General features: G+C 40.8%; 2 protein-coding genes across 7 annotated transcripts in view; both read left to right on the top strand.

The window, feature by feature from the left end:
- LOC138959284 (ataxin-2 homolog) overlaps positions 1-12256 on the top strand; it is a 53163-nt gene extending 40907 nt beyond the window's left edge. For 5 of the 6 annotated variants that reach the window (XM_070330689.1, XM_070330688.1, XM_070330690.1 and 2 more), the window contains 3 exons: positions 1986-2149; positions 2667-3100; positions 9687-12256. In XM_070330689.1, coding sequence (XP_070186790.1) covers positions 1986-2149; positions 2667-3100; positions 9687-9942 — 854 coding nt within the window. In that variant the 3' untranslated portion in view covers positions 9943-12256. The remainder of the gene's footprint in view (positions 1-1985; positions 2150-2666; positions 3101-9686) is intronic. The other variant, XM_070330691.1, reaches the window with a different exon arrangement.
- A 2705-nt stretch (positions 12257-14961) lies between these two features.
- Positions 14962-27279, top strand: part of LOC138959283 (B9 domain-containing protein 1-like) — a 17163-nt gene continuing 4845 nt past the window's right edge. Inside the window, exons 1-5 of the mRNA XM_070330687.1 lie at positions 14962-15047; positions 16737-16805; positions 18832-18943; positions 19491-19587; positions 24598-24728. Of these exons, the coding sequence (XP_070186788.1) occupies positions 14991-15047; positions 16737-16805; positions 18832-18943; positions 19491-19587; positions 24598-24728 (466 nt within the window). The 5' untranslated portion in view covers positions 14962-14990. The remainder of the gene's footprint in view (positions 15048-16736; positions 16806-18831; positions 18944-19490; positions 19588-24597; positions 24729-27279) is intronic.

Genomic DNA, 27279 nt, shown 5'->3' with positions numbered 1-27279 from the left:
ATTACTGACGTGTGTTTAGAAGTCAATAAGCATGGATGATTACCTTTCTTTCTTTCTTTATTTGGTGTTTAACGTCGTTTTCAACCATTCAAGGTTATATCGCGACGGGGATGATTACCGTATTTACCCAAAATAATGTTTGTTTATGTGTATCGAACCGTACTGGTTATCTCTAATAAACTCGTACACTACAACATGCATGGTCGTTGTCCATCTATGTACATACTGTCTTATGCTTAGTACTTACTCATTTATGCTGTGTCGTATTTATGAGTTCCCAGACTTTATCTGTCCTGGAAAAAAAAGAATGTGACAATTATAGTTCGGTGTTTTCTTTTTGTAGGTTGCTAAACTGCACGGTCATACAGTACTGCTAAACTCAGCACCGTAACATTTTAACAGAACCAATTAATTATGATAACAATTAAATATTTGAAATTTAACTGAAATGTTGACCGCATGATAAACTACGTGTTTAATGCAGTAGGTGATCCTTATGTAGACATCAACGGTTCTTTTTATGCCTTTTTTACAAAGAAAAATATTTGTTGTAATAATATCTGATATGAACTAATAGGATGATTTATTTGCCATTATTATTATTGTAGTTTGTCTGCTAGATTCTGAAGAATCCCAAGGTAAACTGCATATAAGCGGCTCTCTCCCTTCTGTTTGTGAAATGAGATGTGTATATTCTACCCCTGATATGAGCAACTTGTCTTTCCCAAGTGACTGTGATGATTTGTAGACTCCTGATCCTCTTTTTCTCAAATCCTGTGTATAGTTTATACATGTACAATTCCAATACTACAATTTGTAGCAACTATATACTCTTCCCAACGAAAGTATACCACGTACAGCCTTCCTTTTCCTTATGTGTATGTGGTGATTCGTAGATTTCCCCCTGATCCCAACATTCCCAGTAGTCTCTGTATATATGCAACCAGACATACACTGTTCTGTTCCCAAAAGTAATCGATTTTGCGGTGATATTGTGCGTATCCCCAATCTCTCCTTTTGCTCAGAGTTAACTTGCTGTGTCTTTCCTATCACATTCTGAGTGGAAATGTTTATTGTTCTTCTGTGTTTCACACAGCACAGTGAACCTGTGTAAGAAATTCATGTCTATTACAAAACACAAGATAGGGTCTGTTCTCGAGTGTTTTATTCTTTTAAATATTCATACGCTTTGTTAGTAATATCTGACATATGTTTATGACCAGTTCCTCCGCATAGACAAGTTAATATTTGCCCTTAATAGGCAATGGGCGTTAATTCATTGTGTTAGCACATTAACGAGTTTAAGTTTTTCTTTCGTTATCCCAGTTTACACTACATTGTTTAAAATATTTTTGTTTTGATTACACTTTGTATTTTTATTTGCTAGGTTTTTTCTCATGTTAATCACTGCTTTGACAATTGATTCGTAACTATAAAGAAGCACAATAGAAGTCATCATTTGAAATCACTCTTTAGAACGTGTCCAAGCAGTTATGACTACTCGAGTTTATTATATCACAATAAAGCTAGTCTTTAATGTATCCTAGAGTCATTTGCCTTTTTATTTGTACATTTGTTTAGTTATTTTTTAGTCATTTGGTTGTAGCTGTCATAGCTTTGCAGTTGATTCAGTTGTATTTTATTGTTTCACATTTATTTTTTTCAAGTGTTTCATCTCGGACGCTAATGTGTCTTCGTCTTTGTTATTTTCATTTTCATCAATACAAGACCCTTGTAGAACTGAATTTTGTGCTGTTCAAGCGTTAACATTTCCGTTCGGGAGATTATTCTTTATAACACATACAACTGCATATTATAAGTTCTATAATTATTTGTACGCGCGCACATAATCGTTGAAACACTGTTTACTTTATAATCACACCATATGGACCAGCAAGACCTACCAGTCTATCAAAATCTTCCAGAGATTCCCCTGTGCGTGTTCAAAGTTAAACTTTTTTCTTCTTTACTGTGCTATCTTGTAGCTCCAGTGGGCAAGTCCTCTGCCCCTACTGTGCCACGGCCCAAAGGCGGACAAGGACCGTTCAACTTCGGAGTGGACTACAACAAGCCAGCGGTCAAGTCGTCCTCCGTCACCTGGAAGCCACAGCCTATGCAGAGACCCGTCAACGTTGCTCCCTCACATCCGGTGATTGTCTGTTAATGTTGTGTGATTTATTAATGTTTGCTGAAGCCCAGAGATTCCGTAAAAATTGCTCCCTTGCAACCGGTTATTGTACTTATATTATCATATGTGAAACCGCTAGCTCGGTGTTTGGTGTGATTCATAGATTTATGAAAGCTGGTCCATATCAGCTCGTTACTGCCGTTTGGTCATTATAAACTGAACTGTGAAAAAAGAGTTTTGACCTACCTTCTCACTCAATGGCATTTCATGTCAAAACAAAGCGTCAAATTCCTGAAGTTCGATTATTGTTCATTAGAGAAAAGGACTAACAAAACCGACAGCCAACTAAAACAACAATAACATCAACAACAACGAAAAATAGTGAACAACCAAAGGCACAATCCTTCCCTTCGACTTAACATCTCAGATCTGAACAAGATTTTTAATTGGATAAGACCATCCCATTAACACCCACTCCTTCAATTCTTTCCATCCTCTTCACTGACCTTCACCTCTGTCTTGTTGTCCACTCCTGCAGGTACAGTCGGCCCCGCCCCCGTGGCAGCAGCAGCAGCACCAGCAGCAACAGCAGCCGCAGCAGCAGCAGCAGCCGCAACAGCAGTACCACTACCAGGACGACGACAAGCCACAAGCCCCGCCCGCCTGGAGAAACAGCCTGAAGAAGACGGGCGTCAAGCCGTGGGACGTTGATGTCGACTACCAGTATGGTCAGGCGGAGGGCCCAAGGTCGGTTCCCTTCACGCCCAAGATTGCAGGCGTCGCCCCTGCCCCTCACAACCCTGCCCCTTACAACCCCGCCCCCACCCAGTCCGCTGGAGGGGGTGAGGCTGAGAACGGGCCCAATGTGGTGCACCTGCAGTATAACTCCCCCATGGGCCTGTACTCGAAGCAAAACGTGCAGGAAACGTACACCGGCCAGACGAAAGCTATGGCCGCGCAGGGCGTGTCGCCGTAAGTTGTGAGCTAGCGTAGAGCCGTAGTGAGCAGTTGCGTGGATGTGGTTCATCCCTTTCGGTTGCTGACGAGTCGATGTGTCCACCGTGCCCTGCCTGGCCTGATCCTACTACCCGCCTGCCTCAGTACAGTGTTTGCCTTGCAACGTGCGAGTGAGGTTTTTGTCTCCCTTTCTTGCAAAGTCACTCACGATTGGCCCGAGAGTTCAAGGTTGACGTTGCTTTTCATCTTAGTGGTCACAAGCAGCCCTCTCATGTCGGTTTCCTATGATGAACTGTAAGCGTTCACGTCCACTCTGCCAAACCTTTTCTGAAAAGTGCATTTATTACATTTCTAAGGGGTTTACATGATTTTTTGTTGTGTATTCCCGGACCGCCTTTCGCTTTTCTTGAGTTGTTTTACTTTCTGGAAGGGAACGCATAGCCTCAGGCGTTGCAATACCTTTTGTCGTGTTCTGTCGGTACTCCAACTTAATTTCAGAACCATTCGTTTCTGGACTCGAGGGCCTCGTGATTTCGCGCGATTTGACGTGACTATTCGTGACTCGTGTTCATTCTGCATTTGTGTAAAATCAGGAATGTGTCGTAATGTCTTGAAAATAATGCAATGCTGTCGTTGTGGTCGTCTAATTGCTCTGTGGAATCCTTGCTAACGTTAAAACGTTAATTGAAAAGTTAGTGTGCGATTCAAATAGATAGCACACGTATGGTCCTTAATGATTTACTTGGCAAGTGTTATCTTGAAATCGGAAACGCATATTTAACATACGCTGACTGGTGAGTAGTTTGATGTTGCAGTGGCTATTGTAGTTCCTAAAGATGGTAGTCTACCATGCGACATCTTTCCTTTCCATTATTTCCCTTTTACCCTCTGGCTTCATTTTACATACTTTCCACATTTTCTTTTCTATACCGCATAGTAGCAGTCCAGAATATTGGATTTCTCGTGTCCACATCAAAAATCATATACATGTTTTAACGGCAACTCGGCTGTTGGTTTGAAATATTCGTCAGATAGCAGGTTTAACTGTTCCTCTTCATTCGAAAGTGTGTGTGTGTGTGTGTGTGTGTGTGTGTGTGTGTATGTGTGTGTGTGTGTGTGTGTGTGTGTGTGTGTGTGTGTGTGTGTGTGTGTGTGTGTGTGTGTGTTTTCTTAGGAAAAAAAGCAAAGCATATTAAATGAGGGTCTTTTGACAGATTTTGAAGTTTTTAGTTTTGGGACCAGAGCAGGGAGGTAGACATTAGACCCATTTAGACTGGTCACTTCTTTACTGAATGCGTAGATAGTTCAGAGTGTTGGTGGTTAGGGTTAAGGCATCATTTCCCAATCCCAACCTATAATGAATTTGAATGGTTTGTTTGTCAGTAACTATTCCTTTCGATTTTAATTTACGTAAGTGGATTTATTATTAATCAGGTGTTCGGTTTTCGGTGTATTTTTGCCTTTATTTATCTAACTTTTTAGTTACATTGCGTTTTCTTATCAAAGTTGACGATCTTGATTTTTTCTTCTCCAAAAATGTTGATGTTGTCAAGTCGAAATTCAGTTACTTGTGTGAAAATACATAACAACGGTTTCCTTTGATCGAAGAAAGGTTTCTTGCGGCGCGTAGGTGTATGGTCCCATACTAACCAACACCTTATATATTTATATCTTTTAAGTAATATGTTATAGTAGTATTACTTAGATAGACGATGTATCATAGTATCCTTTACTTTTGTTACCCCTTAGTTATGTAAAGAGAGAGAGTAGAAAGCCTGTATGCCCTTCGTGGCTTAGTGCAATAGGATACAAATGTGCCACAATGTACTTTAAAGTTTGTGTTTCTATATTTCTGTTGGTGAGTACAGAAGAATAAATCTGGGAGAAAGTGTGGTTGAAATTATGACCAGAGATGTTTTACTTACAAGTATGTGGTCGTTTTAGCGTTGAATGTTCAGACTTCGTTCGAATAAATGTACAGTTTATTTATCTAAAGCATGTATCTAATTCGTGTATAATATTTAGACAAGAGGCTTTTCTAATAATCATGTATTAAACGATGTAACTACGGACACCACATCAGCTAGTATTCACATTTAGAGCACATCAAACAAAGTAATTTAGACTATTGGGATTGCAGACAAGGTGAATGCAGGTATTAATTCACATTTTACAAGAACATGATTCGTGAAACTGATTCATTTGACAATGCCTAATGTCAGACCTAATTTTTTCTTAGCTTAATACAAGACAAGACAAGACAAGACAAAATCTGTATTATCGAGGGTAATAGATAAGCAAGAATATTGCTTTTTTACATCCAGCCCTCGCAATATAGGGTCAACAAGAACAGAAAACAATATAATCAAAGAACTATCACATCAAACTTAATACATTATAACTGTATATACAGATACAAATTAAAAAAATAAATTGTCATGCTGCATTTTAAGTACAATTTCCAATGATAAAAAGTGTCAATTTTTAACAAAACTTAATTTAGATATTATTGTAATTTTGTTTAACATGCACATACATTTTAAATGAATTGATGAACCATTCAGCACATGTTTAGTTGCATTATGTGCGACATATAATTTTTTTTGAAGCTGTCTGTGTTTGTTTTATGCTTAAGAAAAATAGGCAGTGAGTTCTATAGTACACACACGATAGTTGATTGGTTACGCACACATTGCAGCTACGTAATCCAGGTATTAAGCATAGTTTGCATAATTAACGAACTTAGCAAGTTCTCCAATTGTGAATACGATACATGCCTACACCCCTTTCAAAAGTTGGTGAAAACGGGTACACATTTTAAAGGCCATTGTACCAATTGTACTTTACTATTTACTCAATATTTCAGCTGAATTGTAAAAAAATTCTTCAGGAGTAGCAAAGACACATGAAATTTTGAAATTAATGGTTGAATGACAAGAAACACACCATTTTAAAGATAATAACATTCTGAGCACATAGCAATTTGTTTTTATTTAAATCGGTGTAGTAGTTCTCGAGATATGGTTATTTTAGTTCGAAATCACTTTGCTTTGAGCGAGCCGAGATCGCAACCTCTTCAGGCTTTTGATCGACCGAGTTTCGCATTTTTCGGGTCCAGTTTTGCGCAGCATAATGGTTGGGAATAAGTCATTTCTCGCTCGATTCTTTTGATTTTTGGCTTAAATGAAACAGAAGTTAATGTTTTATAAACTGCATTTTAACCGTGTATGCCGATGGAAGTTTTCAGACCAAATTTCAGTGAAACTCACACGAGTAATATTCACCGACATGCTGGCGGAGATGTAGCTTCCGGTGGTTCGCGGTTTTTTGTATGGGAAAGATGTAAGGCTTTCTCTGATTGGTTGCAAAATATCACAGCCCTCCAATGAAAATTACGGTATTCCGAGCAGTTTGAAATGAACTGGTCGTCTGCTAAGAGTGACGCGAAAATGGCCGCGAGAGGCAGTGAAGACGAACACGCACTTTCACTCTCAAAATATTCCAAAACACATCTTTTATTAATTTCATACAGTAAACTTTCTTTTTGAATCATTTCTTTATTCATTCCTTTTTTATTTGATACATAATATGTGACTCACAAACATCAATTATGCCAATTATTTTTCACTCAAAGAGAAAAAAAAGTGCCTTTTCACTGTGTCCTCAGTTGACGCTGGGCGATGTGGCAATGCTACTATTAGGAGTCAAAAAATGTGCTTGCTGGGATAAAAACAGAACCTTTGGATAGCAGAAAAGCATTTAGCTTATCTTTCAAATGAGTTCAACCTAATTCCTTTGCTGTCACTGCGAAACAGAAATATCGCTTTGCCTATTGATGACGATTCGGCTGGTCCTTTTCTTTTTTTTTTTTTTTTTTTTTTTTTTTTTTTTTTTACATTTTATTTCCTTTATATACACATAAACATAGAATAGCATACATCATACACCGAGTTTGTCAACAAAGCGCATACACACGTACATACCTAGACAAGACGCAGACATAGACAGTAGGGTGGGATGTTGAAGAGACAGGGGATATGGAAGGGGGGGGGGAACGAGGTTGTGAGGGGGGAGGGTTGTAACTGAGGTTGGGGGAGGGGAGGGGGGTAGGTGGGGGCGGTGGTCACAATTTAGCCTCCAAGTATACATGGGGTTTAATTATCGGCATAAGAGTATTGTATAACCTGTTATGAGTAAATGGGTCAGGGGGTATCACATTCAAAAATGTTCATACGAAATCAATCAATACAATTATCCTATAGCATCAATGAAAAAAGTGTCTATATAAACACCACTCTTTTTCAAATTTACCATAATAATTATTTACACTAGCATTATACTTTTCGATCAAAAACCTTTGTTTAGCAATTTTCACAAAAACATTTAGTGTTGGGACTGTCTTATTTAATTTGGCTCCAAATATACTTTGTTTGGCAAGGAGAATAAACAAATCAAAAACAGCATCCGTATGAAAGTTGTCTAAATACCCTAAAATGACTAGCTCTTTTGACAAATTCAAATTACTGCAATGTGTGAAATTTTGACATAACCATTCTGTGAAATCAGACCAGAAAAGCTTAACTCTTGTGCACTCCCAAAACAAATGTTCTAAGGTTTCCTCTTCCTGTGTACAAAAGCTACATAGTGATGTGTCAGAAATTTTCATCAAAAATAACAGGCGTTGAGTGGGAAAAATTCTATGCAGTATTCTATATTGGAACCACCTTAGGTATGTGTCTTGTGTAGTTCGCCTTATTGTCAGAAATATCTTTCCAACATTTACATCAAAATTCAATAAATTAGCCCATTTTTCCATGCACTGTAGATTGCCATCATTTTTCACAAGATGGGTATATATATGTTTTACTCCACCTTTAGCTATTTGTTTCCATACAACATCATCACCAATATGAAAAACATTGTTTAAAACTGCATCTAACTTTAGTCTTTTATGAAAATTCTTAACTGAGCGCATAACGCCCTCGAAAAAGACAAAATTCAGTTGTAAATTTGGATGTTTCAATTTAAAATCGTTATATGACAAAAACCCATCGGCTCTCATCAAGTGACCGACTGTAATAATGCCGTTTTCCATCCAATTCCTGTTAAAAATAACCTTTTTATCTATGCAAATATGTACATTATAATACAGACGCTCTGAAGCAAAATCACTCAAGGAGATGGGGACACATTTGCATGCAAAATGTTTATAATGTTTGAAAACATCTCTCCAGAAAGGATTCTGAACTCTTTGCATCAATATGTTTCCAAACTCACCTCCTCTTTTGTGAATGTTATGTACAAGTGGACACAGAGCTTTCAGAAGTTTAGCTACTTTTCCTTCACTACAAAGGACTCGCTGTAACCATGATATCTTCAGAGCTGACAAAAAGCATTTCAAATCCACCATTTTAAGCCCCCCCTCTTCAAACGACTGACATGTTGTTGTTCTCTTTATTCTATCTTTCTTACCATTCCATAGAAATGAAAAAAATAACCTATTCAAATCAAACAAAAACTTATCATCAGGGTCAGGTAAACTCATAAACAGATGAGTTAACTTAGACAGCGCCAAACTCTTAATAACTGTTATTTTTCCAAAGGGTGTTAAATTTCTTCTGGACCAGGACCTGAACAAATTCTCAATTTCTACCAATTTATGTTCATAATTAAGGGGTATAATGTCATCTAAGTTGACTGAAAAAACAATGCCAAGAACTTTAAATGTTACAGGGTTCCAACTGAGCATAAGTTCCGGCATAAATTTAATATTACAATTTGCATGTGAGCCTATCCAGACTGCCGTAGTTTTCTCATAGTTCATTTTCAGACCGGATATCGAGGCAAATTGCTTCAAAACGTTCATACATGCACAAAATGATTGTTTTGAACCATCCAGAAACAGGGCGGTGTCATCTGCAAACTGGGATATTAATATTTCATCATCTGCCACCTTTATACCTTTTATCTCTGTACTCTGGCGGATCATAATGGACAGAAATTCGGCACATATTAGATATAAATAAGGTGACAATGGATCTCCTTGTCTGGTACCTCTTTGTACATCAAACCAACTGGAATATTTACCATTCACAGAAACACATGAGCTGGTCCTTTTCTTACGAAAAAGAAATATATATACATGGCGACATGCTGGTCATGCTTTTTATTCTTCAAGAATGGCATATGTAACGATTAGTTTCCAGAAAAAAGTGCCCCTTTTCTACTTGATTACTTCTTTTTTGAATAACAACAATATAGTAAGCAATTTTTAGAAATCTTTTAAGTTTTAAGTTCGCGACAGGATACAAAATAGTCAAATATGACTATACTTACCAAATCGAAAATCTGAAATAATCTCAATATTAATTTTAACTGTTAAGTGTGACCTTTTTCTGAGGTTACCTAGCTTGACGACACTCAGTGATATGGGGTCTGATATACAAGCACTGGGTGATGCACTATTATTACGTCACCATGACGTGTGACATAGTCGTAGGTAACCTAACTTAACGACACTTAGAATACTGCGTCATATTGACGAATGACGTAGTTTGACGTGACGTGACTCACTAACCTGACGTCATCCTGATGTTTCCAGCGGTGGCGGTGGCGGTGGTAGTGGCGGAGCGCCCCCGCAGAACCCGGCGAACCCGGCGAAACAAGGCGACCGTGACTGGACCCAGTCAGCCATCGTCCGCATGATCCAGGAAGAGGAAAACCGAGGTAGGCCCCCTCCACAGCAGTTTCAGCAGCAACAGCGGGGAGCCCCTCCCCCGCCTGCCCCCAAGCCCCAGGCCCAGTTCCAGCCAACGTTCACCCCCATGGAGGATGACTTCGGCACTTCCGACTTCTAAACAGGAAATTATGCCATTGCCCATGCGATGTCACTGTTGCTTGAGATAAAGTCTTTGGAGAGTAACGATAAAACTTGACTAGTACACAAAGTCTGGTTTTTGCGTAGAAAGGGAATTCGAATCGTGATCACGTTTTGTTGACACATATTTATATATATGGACGGAACAGTCGTTTCTTCTGATCGGAATTCGTTAAAATTCGTATATATTCAAATCTGGTGTGTGAACTTCATAAACTTGCTAGATAAAATTCTTAAGAAATTTGGGATTTTTCTTACATTTTGTACAGAGAATATTTGATTCAGTACGGATTGTTGTCGTTGTTGGTATTCTATCTCGGTTGAAACTAAATGTTGCCTTCCTTTCAGCTTTTTTGAAAGCTGGAGTGGTCGAGACCAAACAGGAACAAACGATAAATTAAAGAAACAATGTATCAGGTGGTCGAAAGCATAAATCAAAACTGATATACTAACAGGGCTTACTTATACATTTTTAAACAAAGTCGTTGAATTACCCTCTTAAAATTGAAGGTTCTGCTTTGTTCTTCATAGCCTTGTATGAATCTGTCGAAGTTAGCAACGCATACATATACAAGGATCCAAGTCCTGGTTTTGCTACTTCACGTTTGAAAGTGTGTTTTCGGTCGTCCGTAGACGTTTCCCCGGAGCTTTCGTTCGGTAGCAATGGCAACTGATTTCGATGTAGCTGTCAATTTTTTCTTTCAAGTGAATAACTTAGAGGAGTTCAGAGAAATACAACACAAATTGAATTGTACATACACTGAAGTTTATTTTCGACTCGGTATCCAACCCCGTCGTGTCCTTTCTTTTGTTTGTATGTTTTGTTTTCTGGTTTATTTTCTATTTATTTGACAGGCCGGTATCAAGTGCAATACATGTAAAATAAACGACCCGTCCAATACCATAGATGTATTTATATAGCTGAGTAGCATGAGTACTAATATTTTGGCGTGTGTGGGTTTCGATTTTTTGTTGTTGTAGTTCTCGGCTATTTCACTTGCTAATTGTTGTTAAATGCTTGTCATTGTGTGTCCATTGGAGAATCAGTTTACTATTCAAATTGAAACTCGATACTTTCCCTTTTCGACGGAGAGGCTGATTTTTGCAAGATGGCCATGCTTGTTCGCGTGTCTCCTGTAACAAATGTACCAATTTTTGGCGAGAAACTGAGCAAAAAGAAAACCCCTCGTCTGAATACATATGCTATCCTCGTGTGAGTCAATAAGCAGATGTATGCTGACTACCCATCCGTCCATTGTGCAAACGAGGGTGCTTCTCAGACATGGATAAACCGTCCATTTTGATTATCATACAACTGAGGGAATAACGAGATGCAATTTTCGCACTGTGATTAAACATTCAGATCTGACAGGTTGTAAACTGGTCAAACTAAGACTGTATCCTACCCGGAAGTAGGATGTGTGATTGAGGCATTATACAAGGATAACACCAGACGCACTCTCTTTGATAAGTGACCATTGCGTGGTTATTGTCTATACCTGTATGCGAGTGGAATGATTTTAAGATCGACCTAAAAGATCTTACGGTCTTCCATCTTCCTTGTTTTCCAGGCACATATTTAATCTGACAGACAAGATTCAAACACATAAAGTGCCTTCAAGCAATTCTACAAATACTTTCACACGTATTATCTTTACTATCAGTGCTGACCGAGGGAAGGCACGTTATTCTTATGATGTCATATGCATGATCTGATCAAGCGCAGAAAAAGAGTGATTACTGGTATGATATCAGAGTGCGTTGAAAATGTCATTGTGCAAACGGCGTAGGACAAAGAAACCAACATGAATGGCAATACTATTTTTAAACGTTTGGAGTGTTTTTGGTACCTTAGTAACTTTGCATACCGCTGCTCGTAGTCTAAAATAGACACATAGATTTGTGGCGATGTGGCTATGCATAAATACGGTGAGCACATGCAAACGTAATTGGCGCATACAAAAAACAGCATTTTGTGTGTTTATGCGTTGATAATATATATTGTATATGTCTTCACACCCTCTACCACGTTTTCAGCGCTTACTGGTCTTCTGTCTTTACAGCTTTACATGGTTGCTGTACGCACCTCTAAGGTCGCTTCGGGTAATACCTATTGGACTTAGGTTTCACTGCTATTCCTTGCTGCCAAAGAAAGTGTATATTGGACTCTTACAATTTACAATGGTTAACCTGCAAACCTGTTAACATTACGGCGATGAACAAGTCATTCAGATTGCCTTTGTAGCGCTCAGTCAGTGTCTTCCGCCCAGTTCAATAAACTGTGATCAACCTAGCACACTGACGGCATTTGATTTATTGAATGGTTGAGTGAGTAAGTGCATGAGTGAGTGGTCGGTTGGTTGATTGATAGCCTGGTTGTTCACTGGGTCGATTGGTTTGTTGATTGACTGCGGCATGGACACACACATACACATATACAGACACACCCACACAAACACACACAGACACACACACGCACACACACATACACGCACGCACGCACGCGCGGCACGCACGCAGCCCAGCATATAACATACATTCAGAGTCAGTGATTAATTTTCCTACGTGACGTTTCTCCAGCACTCGTAGCAGTGACTGAATGAATTTAACAGATCCGGTAAAACAGTTCTATAATACGTTCAACACCTGGCTTTACTTGAATAGGTTGCACTTCGTAAAGTTCTTGCAGCCTTTTTTTGACGATAAGACAATTTAAGTTGATCCATAGCAATTTAAACTCGCTGAGTTTACTCCGATACCATCCGCTGTGTAGGCCTCTTAATTTGCAGACATTCAAACATGACAAGAGATTTCGTCGAACGCCGCGAAGAAAATGAAGAAAAAGAAGAACAACTATTCATGAACGAGTAAATTGAATTAAATTCATGAATGTAACAATAAAGGTTACCATTTGGAACTTCAATTTCTGACAAAACAAGACATTCGCAAGTACATCGACCAAAATTAATGGTCTTTTTAGTGGACAAATCCGTCAATTAATTTCACAAGAAATATTCTTTACGGGTCACAGTCAAGCGCCACCATTGACTTTTTGATGGCCGCAGGAGCGGTCATCTATTGGAATGCATTCGGAGAGGTGACATGTCTCGTTTTGTTACAGTTCTCACGAGATCAGTTACAATTTGTTCTCTCTCTCTCTCTCTCTCTCTCTCTCTCTCTCTCTCTCTCTCTCTCTCTCTCTCTCTCTCTCTCTCTCTCTCTCTCTCTCTCTCTCTCTCTCTGGTATGTCTTTGTCTGTGTCTCCCTCTGAGTCTCTCCGCTTCTGTCTTTCTATGTCTGTCTTTGTCTATGTGTGTGTGTGTGTGTCTCTCTCGCTCTCGCTCTCGCTCTCTCTCTCTCTCTCTCTCTCTCTCTCTCTCTCTCATCCGACTCCTGGCACACAGGTCAAAGCAGAGGTTAACTTGAGTGCACGTGTACCTAGCAGGAGGGGCCGGGGGGGGGGGGGGGGGGGTGATTCGGGTCAGAAGTGGGGTAAAGCACTTTGGTCTTCAGTCTTTGGGTTATAGCTTTCAGTGGAGAAGATGCCAACATGAAACTGCACTATGCTCTACTATTTATTGTTCTTGTCTATCGGACACGAAGAAGGGAAGCTACAATCGCCCCAGGCCATATACTCTTTGTTTCCTGAGCCTGGACCAGTGAGACGGTTACCTCATAGATCTGTTCATTCTTCAGTTTGTCGGTGTCAAAAGTTATACACAACCGTTCTTTGTCCCGTTCCCGTACCAACCAAGGAATGCTTCCACAACAATGGAACGCTGCGCAAACGGCCGTTTCAAAATTTGGCATCTTTCAGCAGCGTCTGACCATAGTGGCAGCCGTCCTTGGTCGGTAAGGGAACGGGACATAGAACGGATGTGTGGCCGAATGCGGGTATGACAACTCAGTGTGTGAGAGCGCTACCGTTGCGTTACCGTTGATTTAAGTTCCTTTAACGATCCAAGCGTTCCGTTACCGATGGGTTGAGGTTCCATTACCGTTCATTCTGATCGCCGGGAGCCGGGGAACGGCTAAAATTTTGAACATGCAGCCCAAACTCAGCCGTCCCTACCGACCCTACCGTTCAACGCAGTTCCGTGAACGATCAGTTACGTTCATTGCGGTTCTGTCCCGATCCCTCCCGTGCCCGCACCGTTCCTTGGTCGGTACGGGAACGGGACCTAGAACGGTTGTGTGGAAAGGGGGCCCGTATAAGACTCGACCACTTGGCTTATGGTGGAGACAGCTGGAAGGTTTCTGGATATAGTTGAAGAGGAGTAGTCTTCCTTTTAGAAATTGTGTACTCTGCCTTGCAGATTACAAATAATTATTCACAACAGGGACCTATCACTCTTCTTTGCATGTCAGTTTTTATGCAAACGGACTTTCAAATACTCTGCAACACATGTAACCCAAATTCAACATGTGCCCGTACAATACCGCTTCTTTTATGAAAACATTGCTTCGGCCATGTTGATTTTAATCAACCAATTTTTCTTGTTTCTAATACAAATCACTTGTATCAAGCAAAGCAAATGTATTGGCTGGCATGGTTGTTCCCCTTAGCAGAAAAATACACACGAATAATCGACATTGTTGTCTCCCTTCCTTTGTCAAAATGGCTGTGCCTATGTTTTCCTTTTAAACTTCATGTAAATGAAACGCATCTGTATAGTTTACTACAAAACTTGCATTGATTGGTAACCAAATGACTGAGTATGCTTACAAGAGCATAATATTTATGTACAGAGGCTACGATTGCAGAAAAAAACCGTTCCTGAATTCAATGAGTTGACAACAAAAAAGTTCAACATAACCCAACAACAAGAACAAGAACAAGAACAACAATAACAACATTACCAAATAACAAAATTATACAGACCTACATCATTTAAACGATTCCACAGTCACTGTGCATGTCGTCGCGCACTCGCTAACGGGACTCATTTTAAGGGAGAGAACTGTGGTATTTGAATATCAATTGTTTTTGTAGTTCACTCCCTTGGCGAGTAAGTCACGACAACAAAAATGGCGTCAAGTTCAGTTTTCCTGCTAATGGTCAGCGGACAAATAGAGACAGCTGAGGTAAATCAGTCTAGAATTTGTTCTGTTCATAGTCTGAATGAAATTAACATAACACAATCTAAGCAGCTGCGTGGTATTTTCATGGGCAGGGATTTCGTTTGATCGTTAATACGGAAAGCATCGTTTGTTGTCATGTGCAGACACGATCTGACTGAAACTAAAGCGAACTGCTCGTACATGACCAAGCTTCTCACGTCTGAAGCGGGAAGATGTTTACTTCAGTAATCAGTAATTTTGTCTGTTGTGTCAGTGTTCGAATTTGTTTGAAAGAGAGCTTTTGATAACTGCTCAGTATTCAGTGTGGAAAATGGGCCTCTGCAGAACAACTACCTGTCGACAGAGTCAGAGGTTTTACTAACTCTGCTCACGGCGTGACTGCCGCACAGTGAATTCTTGGTGGAATGTTGTTGCAGAACAGTCACAGGATAATCTTGAACTTTAGTGTGTTAAATTCATAGCTCAGAATCCAGTGGATTTCTTTACTTATTTTTAATACATGTCCCTGTAATCAAGCCAAAGAACATTTGTCGTGAAATTAATTGACGGATTGAGCTCCAAACTTAAGCATAATTAATTAATTTGGTTGTTTGATCGACGAAAATGACCCGATAACGGCGACGTTGTTATCCAAGGGACATCACTAAGGCAACCGGAGTTGCCTCCCCTGTCGCCGCTTAGGATAATTCCTTCTCAGACGCATGGAAACGAAATGTATTCCGAGCATTCGTACAGTTCATTCCGTGACTCCAAAGGGATCTAAGATGACTTGTTCTGCTTACAAGTGCAGGTTCTGAAAATTTGGAGGATTAAATGACTCTGAATTCTGAGCTATGAATTTAACACACTAAAGTTCAAGATTACCCAGTCACATAAAGAATTGTTCGTCATGTCATTTTTAGAGGGAAAAAACATCACACAGACACTCACCTGGAAAGAGTCTGGCCATGCACTATTCGCATTCATTTAACCTTCACTGTGTCAGGCTTTGGACTACACATTCACAAACACAGAAGGATTCAACGTAAAAAGTATAGGTTGTATATACTACCCACGCCGTCAAGAAAGGGAAAAACATTTTACCACGTCTTTGCAGACCCATGCCATCCAATTAGAGGGGTACTCGACGAGAAAAAAACCCACATTATTTATCATTATCAGTGACCAGGCTTACTCTATCATAAGACTACAAGCACATGCATTTAAATTATGCATCACACACATACACATCAGATTCAATCCATTGTAAAAATTAATTTACAAGCGTAAAAAGCTAATATTTTACATATTTCATAAACTCAGCTGCGGCTAAGTAATCTGCTGTCATTATCCACACACACACACACACACACACACACACACACACACACACACACACACACACACACACACACACACACACACACACACACACACACACACACACACACACACACACACACACTCTCTTGCAAAATGATAGATTGATTGATTGGCTAGTTACATGTATTAATATAAATTACTGAGGTAAGAACCTGATGGAAAGTTTGGCATGATAGTGTTTGTGTCAAGAAGGGGAACCACCAGAATAAAACTCTCTGCTTCAATCCCAAATATGCATGGTTGCTTCCCTTGCATTGCTGCTGATTGCAGAAGTCCGGTGCACGGTATAATCCTGAACTAGAGTGTACAGTTTAGTTTTGTTTGTTTCAGTTTCCAGAATATGATAACATCTACTGCAGGTACTGCTTCACTCATGGTCCTGATTGGCTCATAACATCTGTAAGTAATGATTTTGGTCATGTTTATTTGTATTATTTGGTAATTCTTTACAAGTCTAGTACTAGCTTACTTTCCTTCCTGTCTTGTAAACCAGGCACTACAGTTTCCTGTTCAGATTAATACCGGAGACAAGAATATCTGTCAACCTGGACACACGAATACCAAAACTCGGCTACCTGGCCGCTCCCTGTGCTGACTGGAATTTGTTGCCAATCTTTGAAATTGATTAAGCAACCAATTCTCATTCTGCAGAGAAAGCAGCCTGGCTGTTGAGTGTTGGTATGTGTCCAAGTACAGCCATGCGTTGCTCAGAATCACAATAGCCCGCTCAGAGAAAAGTCGCTCTGGATTGGTCTATGCAACGGGCTCACAACGAGGCAAATCGCTTCACGATGGCGACGAAGAAAGCACGATTGCTGCGAGATATGAAAAAAGTTGTACTTCTTAAACTAGTATACGATTCGGTCAGTGAAATCGTCAGAGAGAATGTAGTTATGATGGGAAATTTAGCTGGGGTAGTCCCTGAACCTTGAAAAGCGGTGGATCCCTTGGGTCACGTCGAAAACCACGCCGAGAAGATCGAAACACGCTACACGGCATCGCAGTGTAAACACCGCCGCCATCTTGGATAACGCGGCGGGCGGTGGGCGAGCATATATACCAAAGCCGCTGGCCGAGTGCTTCGCGAGCGCTGAATTCCTGCACTGCCCTAAGAAACAGCTTTTTGTCATTCGCACTGCGAGCGACCCGTGGCGAACCGCTGTGGGCAACTCGTCTCTGGATGCTTATCACATGTAAAAGTCTCAACAGATATGTTATGGTTTTCATGATTTTTTGTGCACAAAAATAAAGGTCACTTTTATTTCAATATGAATTCCTATTGCAGGTAACTTACAGTAGTAAGCAAATGTATTATAATGTGGGTAGGCATTTGAAGTTGTTGACCCAATGTTACACATTTTCATATTTTTTTTTATTAAAACAAATATTTTAAGAGGTGTGTGTCACATGTGCATCACATGTGGTGATGTTAGTAGAGTAAGTTTGCCAGTGAGCACTGAGTAGCATTAGTTTTTGTAACCAAACACTGACATATGGACTACAAGATCTTTGTCATAAATGATTGGTCTTGTGCTTTTCTGCATATTATAAGATGTTTGGTGGCTTGTTGACAGACAAGCTTTTTTGTTGGTCCGAGGGGGGTATATCGCCTTCGGTTTTTATCTTTATCGACCAAGGCTCCCCGAGAACCAACAAAAAATGCTGGTCTGACAACAAGCCACCAAACGTCATTTTTGTCATTATTTTGGATGAGCAAAAGTACGCACAATAACAGAAGGGATCCCCATTCTGAACGTAATTTTTAGAACGCAATTCTGTGTCCCAAAGCGCGTCACAGTAGTTCGAGATAACACGTCATAGTTGTCTGTGACGTCAAAGGTCGCTTTTCTTCCAGTCTAAAAATGTATAGAGCTGCCATCATGTATGCAAGTTCCGTAAGTTTTTGGCATATTTAATTTCTTTTAAGTGTTTTATGACTTTTTGTTGTGCATTTTGCGATTACAGAGATCAGTTGCAAATTGACCATGAGTTGCCGCGGTAATTATCAACATTGATCGGGTCTTTGAGAGTGAATGCTTACAATTGTTGCCCTCGGAAACACGAATCCAAAGACGCGATGGTTCCACACATCAAACAATCAGCCTGATTGGCTTTTACTTTGACAATCCACGTTACGCCTGAAAGCTCAAACCCATTCACCACCTCGATGTGTTACATGGGGAACAGAGTTATTTATTCCCCAGCTGGTTATGAATGAAAACTCTTGAAAATGATGACAAATAATATTATACAAAGGGGGATAAAACACTAACAAGTCCGCACATAATTTGATGTGGGAGGTCCAGAAACATGTCCGCCCAGCACCATAACCACCAGACAAATGCACCCGTCATGAAGTTTTGATGATGACCGGGAAAGTCTTCTGCTCTACTTTATGTATAATGTGTTATTGATGTGCTTGCAGGGCCTTGAAGAAGGAATCACACAGATCACCAAGAAGAGTCGGGATGAAAGACAGATGTTTGTCTGGAACTTTCCGCTTGATGTCACTTTTAAAAGTACAAACTGCTATGGCTGTAAGTGTTCACTTTTTGTTTGGTATTCTTTGTCTGCAACGTGAAGTACATGAATTTAAAGAGCAGAAATAACGAGAAGTGCATTTCAAACAAAGTATAATTCAGAACTGTACCAAGTGAATTTTATATCTGCTGGGTCAAGTTAAATTAAATTATATACCAGCTGTATAAAGAGAAATGTCACCTGATCTAGCAGCTGCATGGCAGCTAGATCCAAGCATGGAGTGATAACTGAAGATGACAAAAGAAGCTTCTTTATTCAATGCTCTCCAATATTGACGATGCAACTGACTGTTATTGCGTTACTCTCACTGTACTATTGTCATTTGCTCGGAGACCTCCACAAATCTGAGAAAATCAGGTCTTAAAAATTAGGAAGTTTTAAAATGGGGGTACATTTACAGGGGTCCTGAATAAAAAATGCGAAAAGACAAGGTCTTAAAACCAAGGAAGTCTTAAAGGGGGGTTCCACTGTATAGGTATTGAGGTAATGTCACTTGATGTACATGTAGGAGAGTGTGATTACTGAACTGGTTGTGTTTTGCAGGGCCCCAAATAGTGGTCCATGCCTACGGCCTGGATTCCTTTGGCACAGATGTGGTGAGGGGCTATGGCGTCACACACGTGCCAATCACTCCTGGAAGGTTAGTCTTGTTGCATTCTGTCTTGATATATATCTAGAAAGATTGTTCCGTTGTTCTGCTGGATGGCTGATTGCTTGCTTGCTTGCCTAAATTCGTTAATTATAAATAGACGATTTTTGAAAATAACTTTTTCAGGTTTGTATGGGTTGTGAAACTGAAAGATTGATACCCTTGCTTTTCCTCTGACAAGTAGCGCGCTTCACACGTGCTCCTGTCCACGTGTTTCCAACTCATCCCTTGCTGATAATGATTGGCCCCTCCAAATCCAATGTTTGTCCGAGTAAAAAGGCAGGGGCGGATCAGTTCATTTTATGGGGGGGGGGTTTCCAAAAGTATATTGTAAAGATATGGGTGTGAAGGCGCGAAGCGCCGAGCCGACGGCGCAAAGCGCCTAGCTTTCTAGGGGGGTCCGGGGGCATGCCCCCCCGGAAAATGTTGAAAAAAAGGATGCAAAATGGTGCAATCTGGTGCATTCTGAGGATGATCATTACCAGTTTCAGGCAGCAGATTTTGTCACTGATTAATACCCCAAAAAAACAAAATTTAAAAAAAAAAAATTTGGGCTGGGGGGGGGGGGGGGGGGGGGGTTCCGGAAACCCCAGAAACCCCCCCCCCCCCCCCCCCCCCCCCCCTCGTCCGCCCCTGAAAGCAATGATATTCAAATAATAATGATAATAATAATGGACATTTGCTATAGCGCATAATCATATATATGCTCAATGCGCTTTACATATTAATTTCTGCCGTGTGAGATGAAATTTTTTACACAATATATCACGCATTCACATCGGCCAGCAAACCTCAAGCCTATTAGGGCGAGCATTCACCTTTCACGGCCTTTATTCCAAGTCACATGGGCATTTGGTGGAAATTTTTTTAGCTATGCCTATACAATTTTGCCAGGAAAGACCCTTTTGTCAATCGTGGGATCTTTAACGTGCACACCCCAATGTAGTGTACACGAAGGGACCTCGGTTTTTCGTCTCATCCGAAAGACTAGCACTTGAACCCACCACCTAGGTTAGGAAAGGGGGGAGAAAATTGCTAACGCCCTGACCCAGGGTCGAACTCGCTTCCGAGCGCAAGTGCGTTACCACTCGGCCACCCAGTCCGTCACTCTGTCACAACCTATACAAACCCGACAGAGTAGCCTAGTTTTCGGAAATCGTCTGTTGATTGATCGATTAGTTGATAACTGTTTTTTTACTTCCGCCAAGGTGATACAGTGCGCTAGCCGCACCCCTCTTTAATATAGTGATCGTGTACTAAATGCATACAGCCAATATTTAGAACTACCTGAACTTTTGTTCATGCACTCCTTGCATGATGCCCCTAATTGTTCTTAAAATGTATGTACACCTGCCACGCCTGAGTGTGTTATGCGTGTGTATCTGTCATAAGCGAATAGGACTGTTTATACAGTAGAATCCGCTTAATAAGGCCATGTTTAATAAAGCCACCCGCTTTTTGAGGCCAATTTCTGACTGCACGGATTTTTCCTTATGTTTTATGCTTAAAATCACCCGCTTTATAAAGCCACCATCCCGCTTATTAAAGCCATTTTTTGGCTCGCGTTAGGTGTGAAAAGCCGTAACAGTGAGTCTGTAATCGCTGTCTGATCACTCACAGCTAATGCATCACTAGACTGGTTTTCAAACAACCTGAGACGTTTTGGCCAGCCTCTTGTGAGTTTGAAATCACGTTAAGTGCAAGTCAGTGGTCATAAACAACTTCAAACAGAAGCGTACTTCTAAGCTTTTGTTCATGTGCATGATTGTTCATGATCGCATTTCTGTCACATTCACTGCCAACAAGTGTTTAGTCTGAATCTGGACACCAGCAACCATGGCCACCAAACGCAAGAGAACAGACATGACCCCTGTAGAAAAGATCGCAATCCTAGAAAAGTTTAAAGCTCTGCCGTCTGTCTCTGTCAGGGAAGGTGCTGTTTATCAAAATCGTTAAGTTGTCTCTCTAATGCTATTTTATTAGCTTTTGTAAGGATGTTTTTCTGTTTAATAAAAGAGATGCACACAGAATGTCTCTCCTTTGTTTTAAGGCTCTGTTTGCCTGAAAACCCTGAGTTCCTTTTATTAAATCCACCCGCTTAATATAGCCACTTTTGTCCTGCACCAAGGTGACCTTATTTTAATTTAGCGGAGTCTACTGTATAAACTTGTCATTTGCAATAGGGAAGGGCTTCAAAGGAGAACAATATCAGGGATCAAAGGAGAACAATATCAGGGAGGGAGGGAGGGAGGGAGGGAGGGAGGGAGGGAGGGAGGGAGGGAGGGAGGGAGGGAGGGAGGGAGGGAGGGAGGGAGGGAGGGAGGGAGGGAGAGAGAGAGAGAGAGAGAGAGAGAGAGAGAGAGAAAGAGAGAGAGAGAAAGAAAGAGAGAGAGAGATCAGACAAGTCAACACAACACTTTTTTTTCGTGAGGCCTATGGCCCACAGAAAGGGGTTAACAAAACAAAAAATCAGTTTTCCGGTAATTAAACATTCCTTTTAGATGCAGAAGTAGTCTGCATGTAACTTTTTCCCATCAATGAACAGCAACAACAACAAAAAAAACGCGGGTTAGGGGGAAGAATTTACCCGATGCTCCCCAACATGTCGTAAGAGGCGACTAACGGATTCTGTTTCTCCTTTTACCCTTGTTAAGTGTTTCTTGTATAGAATATAGTCAATGTTTGTAAAGATTTTAGTCAAGCAGTATGTAAGAAATGTTAAGTCCTTTGTACTGGAAACTTGCATTCTCCCAGTAAGGTAATATATTGTACTACGTTGCAAGCCCCTGGAGCAATTTTTTGATTAGTGCTTTTGTGAACAAGAAACAATTGACAAGTGGCTCTATCCCATCCCCCCCCCCCCCCCACCCCTTTCCCCGTCGCGATATAACCTTGAACGGTTGAAAACGACGTTAAACACCAAATAAAGAAAGAAACAGCATAAAAACAAATGTACCAAGGTTTTTTTTCTCTCAAAACATTCAGATTACCACGCTTCAATACATGAAATGAAGTAAATTGAGATGAGCTGACGTTTGGATGTGAACAAGGAAAAGATTTAAGATGAAGCATCATGCAGCTTCTAACCTGTCCTTAAAACTGATATCCACGAGTAGGGGTAGGGGGTAGAGGTTTAGAGTGGGGAGAGAGACAATTAAGAGATGCATCTTGCCACAAAAATAAAGCATTTGCATATTTTTCCCCAATCCTATTCACAGTAGCAGATAATGCAGGAAAAACAACCCCAATCCCCTCCGCAATCAGTCGAGGAAGTATTCTGGCCCTCCAGATAATGGGAGTGGAAATGGTTTTCGTGCGAAACATGACTGGGAGCAGTATTTCTCTCCCCTTCCTGCTTGTTTGTCAGTTTCTCACATTTCTGCTTTTAACGCAGTTCCTGTTTGTCAGGCAATGACGCTGCTTAGATATGTGGAGATGGATTGGGAGCCCTGGCACTGGGAGCGTTGATTCGGTGCTGATTTAAAACAAAATAAAAAGGGTAAAAAAAGGTTGCCTCTGGCTAAATGAATCAGTTAAACTTGATCAGGTGATTATCTTGCCGAGTGTTGGGTGCACTTTAGTGTTCACTGGTGTTAGGTACTTCATAAGATTTAACAAAGGAAAAAAAGCATTTGAAGAGGAAGGGTTAGGATCGGAGCAGTAGAAAGGGCAATGTGTGTGTGTGCGTGTGTCAGTGTGTGTGTTTGTGTGTCGGTGTGTGTGTGTCGGTGTGTGTGTGTGTGAGAGAGAGAGAGAGAGAGAGAGAGAGAGAGAGAGAGAGAGAGAGAGAGAGAGAGGAGAGAGAGAGAGAGAGAGAGAGAGAGAGAGAGAGAGAGAGAGAGAGAGAGAGAGAGAGAGAGAGAGAGAGAGAGAGAGAGAGAGAGAGAGAGAGACTGGCTTTTTTGACTCACATGCGAAGCAAAAGTGAGTATGTACTCACCCGAGTCGTCCGTCCGTCCGTCCGGACGTCCCGGCGTCCGGAAAACTTTAACGTTGGATATTTCTTGGACACTATTCAGTCTATCAGTACCAAATTTGGCAAGATGGTGTATGATGACAAGGCCCCAAAAAACATACATAGCATTTTGACCTTGCTTCAAGGTCAAGGTCGCAGGGGCCATAAATGTTGTATAAAAAACAGCTATTTTTCACATTTTTCACATTTTCTCTGAAGTTTTTGAGATTGAATACCTCACCTATATATGATATATAGGGCAAAGTAAGCCCCATCTTTTGATACCAGTTTGGTTTACCTTGCTTCAAGGTCAAGGTCACAGGAGCTCTTCAAAGTTGGATTGTATACATATTTTGAAGTGACCTTGACCCTGAACTATGGAAGATAACTGTTTCAAACTTAAAAATTATGTGGGGCACATGTTATGCTTTCATCATGAGACACATTTGGTCACATAAGGTCAAGGTCACTTTGACCCTTATGAAATGTGACCAAAATAAGGTAGTGAACCACTAAAAGTGACCATATCTCATGGTAGAAAGAGCCAATAAGCACCATTGTACTTCCTATGTCTTGAATTAACAGCTTTGTGTTGCATGACCTTGGATGACCTTGACCTTGGGTCAAGGTCACATGTATTTTGGTAGGAAAAATGTGTAAAGCAGTTCTTAGTGTATGATGTCATTGCTAGGTTTAGTTATTTGACCTTGACCCTGAAGGTCAAGGTCATGTCAAGGTCAAGCATGTGAGTCGTATGGGCTTTGCCCTTCTTGTTTTAATTGTAGGTCGGAACAACAGAATTACTTTGAAAAATTTACTGGATTCAGCGAAGAACCTATAATCTACTGGATTCAGCAAAGAACCGTTCTGTTGCTTTAAACAGCGACAAAGAATAGGCACACAATATGGGTGTCAGTGATTTTACTATTATCCGTATTTGCACTGTTCACTATATGGGTGTCAGGGTTCGTACCAGAATCTTTATCCTTTCTGCAGAAGAAACAATTCGTTGAACTTTACTATTATCCGTATTTACACCGTTTCAGACACACAATACGGGTGCCAATGTTCGTGCCAGAGTCCTCATCCTTGCTACAGAAGGTGACCTCATGGTTTCTGGGCAGACGACCTGAATATGTTGACCCTCGCGTGGTGGCCCAAGGGGAAGGCAGAGAAGGTGAGAAAAAAAACCATGTGCAGTTTAAAGATCTGCTCTATTTCACTGAACTGTTTGTGTAAACCCTGGGGGCGTCATTTTTAGTTATTCAATTTTCACGTGTGCCACAAGTGAAAGGGATTTCATTTCATTTCATTTACTTTACTTTATCATTACCCAATGCTGGGAAATTAATGTTGCTTCCTCCCAGTGGAAAGCTAGCAGCAACAAGAGTCGCCCTACCCAGGTGTGTGCGTGTTAAGGTGTAATCAGCTACCTGCATTTATGACAGAACGACCAAGGTCCTTTACGTTCCACTGTGGTGACACGGGAGTGGGACATGGATACCGTCTCTCAGTCTGCACATAGAGTTGACCCGTGTTCGTCCCGGCCGGGATTCGAACCTGTGACCCTCGGATCACAAGTCCAGTCCAACTGAGCTACCCCCCCCCCCTCCCCCTTCCACGTAGTAATTGAAATATTTTTCTTTAAATACACATGAATAGAAAAATGCTAGGTTTTACAGTAATTGAGGAAGCTTAACAGCTCCAGATGCAACATTGTGGGGAACTGTGAAAGACCTGCACCGGACTTGCCAGTTCATAACATCAGCAGGCCTTGGACTTTGAGTGACACAACCGCACGCACGCACTGCACGCACGCACACACGCACGCACGCACGCACGCACGCACGCACACACACACACACACACACACACACGCACGCACGCACACACGCACACACACACACACACACACACACGCACACACACACGCACACACATACAGTCAGTGAGTCAGTCAGGCAAAATAAATAAAAATACTAAATCATTCGATCAAACAACAAGCAATGCTCTACCAGCCAGCCCAACTAATAAATAAACAAATGCCAAGACTTGTCTTGAAGGATTCTATAACCTTTCTAATGGCTATCTGGGGCAGCACTTGGTGTCATAATGATCAAAAAGTGGTGACAAAAATCACTCACTCACTCAAAGAAACAACAAGTCGCGTAAGGCGAAAATACAACATTTAGTCAAGTAGCTGTCGAACTCACAGAATGAAACTGAACGCAATGCAACGCAGCAAGACCGTATACTCGTAGCATCGTCAGTCCACCGCTCATGGCAAAGGCAGTGAAATTGACAAGAAGAGCGGGGTAGTAGCACGCTTTTCTGTACCTCTCTTCGTTTTAACTTTTTGAGCGTGTTTTTAATCCAAACATATCATATCTATATGTTTTTGGAATCAGGAACCGACAAGGAATAAGATGAAAGTGTTTTTAAATTGATTTCGAACATTTAATTTTGATAATAATTTTTATATTTTTAATTTTCAGAGCTTGTTTTTAATCCAAATATAACATATTTATATGTTTTTGGAATGAGAAAATGATGGAGAATAAGATGAACGTAAATTTGGATCGTTTTATAAAAACAATATTTTTTTTACAATTTTCAGATTTTTAATGACCAAAGTCATTAATTAATTTTTAAGCCACCAAGCTGAAATGCAATACCGAAGTCCGGGCTTCGTCGGAGATTACTTGACCAAAATTTCAACCAATTTGGTTGAAAAATGAGAGCGTGACAGTGCCGCCTCAACTTTCACGAAAAGCCGGATATGACGTCATCAAAGACATTTATCAAAAAAATGAAAAAAAACGTCTGAGGATATCATACCCAGGAACTCTCATGTCAAATTTCATAAAGATCGGTCCAGTAGTTTAGTCTGAATCGCTCTACACACACACACAGACAGACAGACAGACAGACAGACAGACACCACGACCCTCGCCTCGATTCCCCCCCTCTATGTTAAAACATTTAGTCAAAACTTGACTAAATGTAAAAACAAAAAGCACACACACAAAAACGCACACACACACACACACACGTACAGATTTCTCACTGCCTATTTGGGGAGCACTCGATGTCATAACGACACACACCTTCCACAAATTAAACAGCTCTATTGGTCAAGGTAATTGTGATTGGATGGCGTTGTTTTGGGAATTGTGTAATTTTATCTTCAGGTTTTTGTGTTCTTGCGTGCGGCTGATTGACTCAGTAATGCACCATTTCTGTGTCACCAGACGTCTCCGATGACGATGTTAATTTGGTGTTAATTGTGCCTGTCCGAATTGCTTTTTGTTGTGATTGGATACTCTGTGTGCGTTCATTTTTGCTTCCTACCCCCACCTCCCCCCTCTCAGTCTGTATAAAAGGAGTTTGTCTGTTTCTCTATGCCTAGCCAAGTGAAGGTGTGTGTGTGTGTGTGTGTGTGTGTGTGTGTGTGTGTGTGTGTGTGTGTGTGTGTGTGTTATTTACAACTTTTGAAGACAATTGCGGCTTAATTGAACAGTAAAGAAGTCTGTTTTGGTCACTGACGTTTTTCCCAAATAGTAGTTTATTTCCTGTAATTTTCAGACGCGTTTCACGAGCCTACTTTTATTAGATCTGCATAGATCTGCTTGCACCTTCGCTCTGCCATAAGCAATACATTGGTAACTTAAAGTCCCTCCGATGAGAGGAGAGGAGAGGACGCCTCCCAATAAAGGACACCTTCTCTT

This window comes from Littorina saxatilis, linkage group LG2 (genome assembly GCF_037325665.1).
Source record: "Littorina saxatilis isolate snail1 linkage group LG2, US_GU_Lsax_2.0, whole genome shotgun sequence".
Taxonomy (NCBI): domain Eukaryota; kingdom Metazoa; phylum Mollusca; class Gastropoda; order Littorinimorpha; family Littorinidae; genus Littorina; species Littorina saxatilis.
Note: the sequence above shows the minus strand (reverse complement) of the source record. Positions and strands in the feature narration are given on the sequence as shown.